At 37.7% G+C, this 6,339-nt stretch overlaps 1 protein-coding gene across 8 annotated transcripts in view; it reads right to left on the bottom strand.

Moving 5' to 3' along the window:
* LOC114043730 (putative RNA-binding protein Luc7-like 1) overlaps positions 1 to 6,339 on the bottom strand; it is a 48,682-nt gene continuing 42,343 nt past the window's right edge. For 3 of the 8 annotated variants that reach the window (XM_027862880.1, XM_027862886.1, XM_027862884.1), the window contains 4 exons: positions 5,916 to 6,004; positions 4,037 to 4,066; positions 2,587 to 2,787; positions 1 to 1,964 (listed from right to left, as the gene is read on the bottom strand). In XM_027862880.1, the coding sequence (XP_027718681.1) occupies positions 1,826 to 1,964; positions 2,587 to 2,787; positions 4,037 to 4,066; positions 5,916 to 6,004 (459 nt within the window). In that variant the 3' untranslated portion in view covers positions 1 to 1,825. Of the gene's footprint in view, positions 1,965 to 2,548; positions 2,788 to 4,036; positions 4,067 to 5,915; positions 6,005 to 6,339 lie in introns of all 8 variants that reach the window. The other 5 variants (XM_027862881.1, XM_027862887.1, XM_027862885.1 and 2 more) reach the window with 3 other exon arrangements.

The following is a 6,339-nucleotide window of genomic DNA, read 5'->3' as shown; positions in this document are numbered from 1 at the left end:
TTCTACTCCAAGCGACATAAACATAAATCTTTAATGTGAGTTAGACTGGCAAGAGAACAGCGGATTTTACTTACATTTGTATACTTAGACCAAAACTCCTCATAAGCAAAGGTGCCACAAAAGAAACAACTCCCAGTTGTCATGAGATTTGCAAAATGTTGCATAGACAACAAATCGATGTAATGTGGGTTCCATTCTACCACTGCCTTTTTAATGTGGAATCCATTATCAGAAGCTTTGGGACAGTAGGTCCATTTTGTTCAAGAAAGAGAAACACACCAAGGCCATAGGCCTGTCCTCTCCTTGGGGGTTGGGAGCAGGAGGGAAGGGCCATGGGGGACAAGGAGTACATGGAAAAGGAGAACCCTGAACATAGTAGAGACTACAAATAACCCATAATTAAAATGTAATAGTTGTTGGAAAAAACAGAACTAGATTCCTGTAATAGCTAAACATGCATCAATAAGACCAAACAGACCAAGAACAGCTCCTGTATATCCAACGAAACTTAAGATGGGAGGGTCTATGTTAAAAAGAAAAAAAAGTTTATTAGAAGCTCAGCTCCTCAAAATTCTCCTCCCCACTTAAAACTAAAAAAATGGAAATTTCTGCAGTATCTACAAATAACATGTTCACCAAATCTGAAAATATTCATTTGGTATCAATGTAAAACAATTGCTTTACGGAATTAAAACAAATTAGCCCGTGGGATAAAGTTTAAGAGACTGCAGTCAAAGCTACTTGGCTGCATCAAGAAACAGAAGAAATCAATTCAGATGAAGAGATTAGTTATGTAATCACATAGTATTTAAAAAAATAAAACAAAAAAAAAATAACTACAGTAACCCTAGAAGCCAAGGTGTTCACAGCACCAACTTTTTAACAGTGCCCCTACTGATGAGAATTTCTGGATATATAATTTGATTACATATTGATTTATCTTTGTCTCAAATATAAGTGGTAAACAAAGAGACTACACTGTAGAAATCAGTAAAGACATAATCCCACAAGATCTGTGCTCAAGTTGTATATTTTTAAAGGGGTCAACCTGTACTATACAAAAATCAATTCAGCATATGTAGAATCTTTACAGGTGCTTTATGAGCTGATGTTTTAACTGAGAGGGATCCACAAAATAGGGAATGAACAAAAGAACCAAATTTATATAGTCAATTTGATTCTGGCTTTTAAAATTAGATAATTTTAAGTGACTTAGGGCACCCCACTCATAAGGTACACAAGGTGCTCTGGTTACCTTTCTGAAGCAAAGGTGTCTAAATGGAGAGTACAAATAATAATATTCTGGACTTGAAGCATCAGATAAGAGAAACTCAAAATGAAGTTGCCAAATATTTTAAATTCTTGATTCCTCTGTGTATAAACCTAACAGAAATAGCAAATTCAGCACCAGTGGTAGTAATGTTATCACTAATCTTATATAATTCAAGTCTCTGAAAGGTCAAGGTGAATGTTTTCTAAAGGACATAAATGGGGGAAGGGGGGGAAGGAGGAGGGGAAATGATTACATTTCTGACCATGGGGCTAACTGCTGCATTCATTGGGGTGAGGCAACCAACAAGTTACATGGGTGTCACTGGCCTATACTGAAGACAATCCATCAGATCATGTTTTCTTATATTCTTACTAAACAAAATTCCAGTAAACAGTATGTAACTCTGTATCTCTATAAACTCACAGCTATCTTCAAAACAATAAAAATTTAAAACTACAAAAGATGAGTTGTATTCAGCAAATATAAATGGTAAATTTAGGCTGTGTGTAGAATGTTTATCAGACTATTTACAGTGCAACACAGAGTGTGAGTTCAGATCTCGCCAGCTTCTCTTTCTTCTGATCTCTTTGAACCAGCGTTGCCATTTGTACCCTCATGCCTTTTATCAGCAAAGCTCTTTTCCCTCCTCTCCTTATCCTGGGACTTCTCTCTTGAAGATTGATCTCTAAATCTAGGAAAAAGAAACATCAAGCAATAAGTAGAAGCTGAAAGAGTTTCAATGGGAAGGTAGTTTTCTTCCTGATTATATAGGTGACTATTAGCAAATCACAGGCAGTGGGACATAAAAACAAAAAGGCAAGTACATATTATATACTTTGTAGTGACAAGTCAGGCAAAACATTCCCATTAATTGGATGTCAGGATAATTATGGTGAAGTATGAATTTATGTTTGACCACATTGGCCTCTGTTCAAAATGTAAATTCTAGGCCTATGACACGCACTCACTCTGCTGCCAGGGTGATGATCTGAAGTCAAGCAGCACTCACATGAGATATGGCTCCTGGCAATCACTTAATGAACGTTCCATGAACACTGCCCATTCTCCCATCCCTCAAACCCCATTCTGAGCCCCACCTCCGTTTTCTCTCACACACTGCCAAACACATTCATGGTAACTGGCAAGGAATTAATTCAGGTCTTTTGCATATGGAGTCTTTATTTCAGTTAACCTCACCAAACCCCCAGGTCAAAATTCCTAGCTAAGAACTTTTAGGACCCAATGACCCTGGTAACACAAAGAGAAGGAGCTCACTCCTGGTTGCTGTTACGTGAAGGAGTCAGAGTAGTTACTTGTGTTTCGAACTTCTGTCTCTGGAACCTCGTCGATGACCCCTGCTATGGCTACGTGAGCGGCTTCGGTGGCGCCTATGTCTGTCCCGAGATCGTGACCGGGACTTTCGCCTCTCACGAGAGCCTGACCTTGACCGCCTTCGCCGCCTGTCCCGAGATCGTGACCTAGTTAGTGGTGGCAAAAACCCAAAGCTATAGATTCTGAAAAGAATAAATAATACCTCACATTTACACAGCAGGTACTTTATATAAATTTCATCTGAGCCTCAACAACCCAACAAGTTTATAATCGAACAGGTATTTTCCTCATTATACAAAACGGGGAAAAAGAAGCTCAAAGATGAAGTGACTTACCTAAAGGCATACAACTGATAAACAGTGGAGCTAGGTTTCAACTCATTCTTCTCATTCTCTAATTTAGTGCTGTTCCCACTATACCTCAGCTGTTTTATATAAAATTGAACAGCCTGAAGTACATTCCAATGGCCAGAACTTGTTAGCAACCTAGTAAGTTATGTAGAGTACCCCTCTTACATACATTGCTGACAAATAGTATCTAGTGGAACCAATGATCACAGCTAAGACAAAATCAAAAAACTTTCTTAAAAAAATTTTTTTTCCAGTTCCAAAGAAAGAGGATATCAAAAAGCTTTCTAATAAAGTTATAGCAAAGCACAGGAAATGGTTTCCTATGGAAGTAATGGGTTTCCTGTCACTGCAGGGTTTGAAAAATAACTAGGTGGAGCAGTCAACAGAAGGTGGGGCCTGGACTCAGGAAGACCCAATTTCACATCTGGCCTCTGGGCAAGTCACTTCACCTTGTCTGCCTCAGTTTCCTCATATGTAAAATGAGCTGGAGAAGGAAACGGCGAACCACTCCCAGTATATCTGCCAAGAAAACCCCAGAATAGGTCACAAAAAGTCAGAAAGACTGAATAACAAAGACGTTACAGAAGCGATTCATGCTCAGATTCTTTAGTCTACATGACTTCTGAAGTCTCCTCTAAATTTGGGATTCTATGTCATTGGTAAATGCCAAATTCATGGTGCCCCAGGACTATGATCTAATCTCTTAACACCACCTTTTAGTAACTTCTCTGTATTCTGCCAATTTGTCCTGTCATTTGTCCTTTTTACTTATATCTGGCATTCCTTTTTTCCTAATTATCTAATTATTTCATCCATGATATTCTACATTATTCTATAAAACATTCCTGAAGACTGAGACTGGTTAAAATTTAATGCTAAAAAGTTCAGGATAAGAACATACGTGGTGTCTCACTCTATTAATTGCAGTGGGAAATAGAATACCAGCCCACAGTAAAGCACCCACTTTATTATGTCAGCCTCTGTTCCTGTTCCTCCTGCGCATCAATAGATCACTGGTCCCTCTATCAACAAGGAGAAAATCTCACCATACTTTCTTACCATACATATACAATACACCCACCTTCTTCGATCTCTAGTTCTTGATCCAGACCTAAAAAAAGAGAAAAAGATGCAAACATTTAATTTTCCACAGCCATTGCATTGAACTAAATAGCTGAACAATTCACATTTATATAAATAAGTGCTTTCCCCACAATTACTCTCTGAAGTAGGTGGTGTGTTACCCTCACTCTACAGATAATGAAATTGAGTCTTTGAGTCTTAAGAGTTTGACTTGTCCAGTTTCATAGCAAGAAATACAGGAGCCAGGACTTCTGATATACATGTTATAACATATTCTGGAGTTTGTAAGAACTATACACTAAGAGCAGAACCAGAAGAACGATGTACACAGTAACAGCCACATTGTGCTATGACTGACGTTGATAAACTTAGCCCTTCTCAGCAATGCAAGGGTCTAAGACATCTCCAAAAGTCTCATGATGGAAAATGCTCTCCACGTCCAAAGAAAGAACTATGGAGTTTGAATGCAGATTGAAGCCTACTATTTGCTCTTATTTTTCCTTCTGTTCTGTTTTGTTTCATCTTTCTTGTGGTTCCTCCTATTGGTTCTAATTCTTCCTTACAACATGAATAATGGGAAAATATGTTTAATAGGAATGTATATGTAGAGCCTGTATCAGATTGCACACCATCTTGGTGAGGGAGAGGGAGAAAAATCTGAAACTCAAAAATGAATGGAAGTGATTGTTGAAAACTAAAAATAAATTAATAAAAAAGAACTATACACTAAGTAATTCCATAAAGAAAATTATAGTAAGGTAACTATGTTCTAAAACAGTTATGAACATGACTAACATGGAAATGTTTTACATGACTGCACATGTGTAACCTACACCAAATTGCTTGCCTCCTCAATGAGAGGGGAGGGGAACAAGGGAGAGAAAGAGTCTGGAACTCAAAACTTAAAAAAGAATGTTAAAAATTGTTTTTACATATAGTTGGGGAAAAAATATCTTTTTAAAAGTTTGAAAAAAAAAAAAAAAAAAAAAAGCTATGAATCCCTAAAACCCAACTCTACCAACTGCAGCTTAAATGATACCACACTAACTGTATCTTGACTTTACAAATCTTTTCTGTTTACAGAACAATTTTTATCTCCTCTTCTACCTCTGGGGATAAAGCATGCAGAAATGAGATAAGGGATAAAATCAAGGGGAGGCTAAACACTATTTTATTGCTTTAAATTTGTTTTTTGCTACATAAACATGGATAAATACAAAATAACTCTTTTTTCCCATTACTCCCCCCTTTAAGTATTTTATGTTCCAGTCAACTGTTCCCTCAACTTTGTCCTGCTCCTCTGCCAGATTAAATTCATAGGCCACTCCACAAGACTGGATCATTCTCCTTCCTCATTTCCATCCGTCAGAAGTCTTCTCTTCCTGCCATAAAGCCCTTCCAGATCTGAAAGACAGCAGTTACCACTGCTGTGTCCTAGTACAAAGGATACAAAATCTGAGATCAAAGGACCTAATGTTCAAATTCCATCTGTTACTATCTACTAGCTATGTGACCTTGGGAAAGTCACACTTTCTCTGGCCTTTCCTCATCAGTAAAATAAAGGGGTGACTGAACTCAACCTCTATGGTCTTTTCTAATTCTGAATCTTGGATCTGTGTAATCTGCTCACCAGAAAGAAATCTTTCCAATGCTCTTAACTCACTCTACCTTATGTCATACCTATTTGCAAACATATCCTCCACATTTAATTTTAAGTTCTATAGTATTTTCATCTTTGGCTATCTAGTGCCTAGTAGGAACTCATTAAATTTGCAAAATCTTACTCATGTTTTCTGAGAAGCTTTTAAAACTACAAGTTCTTTTGAACTAGCCTATGTGCCATTTGATTTCTCTCAAGTGTGACTGCTGAAACTCACCTTCGGCCCATCCTTTCTTCTCGTTCTCGTTCTTCTCTCTTCCTCAAACGATCTTGATTTCTTTTCTCCTGTTTTTCTGCCACTGTTTTCTAAAAGCAGAGACACTTGTAAGATTTAAATATTGTGAAATTTGAGAGACAAAAACCCACCAAGAGAATGGTTTGACAAGAATTTAAGGGTCTTCATTCTGCCAAGTAAAAAACTAAGAAACTGTCATACAGAAGAAGTCAATGTCTCTAGGCACATTTCACAAATTCATGATGATAAAAATCACCTAGGGGCCGCTAGGTGGTGCAGTGGATAGAGAACCGGCACTGGATTCAGGAGGACCTGAGTTCAAATCCAGCCTCAGACACATAACACTTACTAGCTGTGTGACCCTGGGCAAGTTATTTAACCCCACTGTCTAGCAAAAAAAAAAAAA

The sequence above is a fragment of the Vombatus ursinus genome, unplaced genomic scaffold, assembly GCF_900497805.2.
Source record: "Vombatus ursinus unplaced genomic scaffold, bare-nosed wombat genome assembly UNPS02014770.1, whole genome shotgun sequence".
NCBI classification, from domain to species: Eukaryota; Metazoa; Chordata; class Mammalia; order Diprotodontia; family Vombatidae; genus Vombatus; species Vombatus ursinus.
This window is presented reverse-complemented; position numbering and strand designations above follow the sequence as displayed.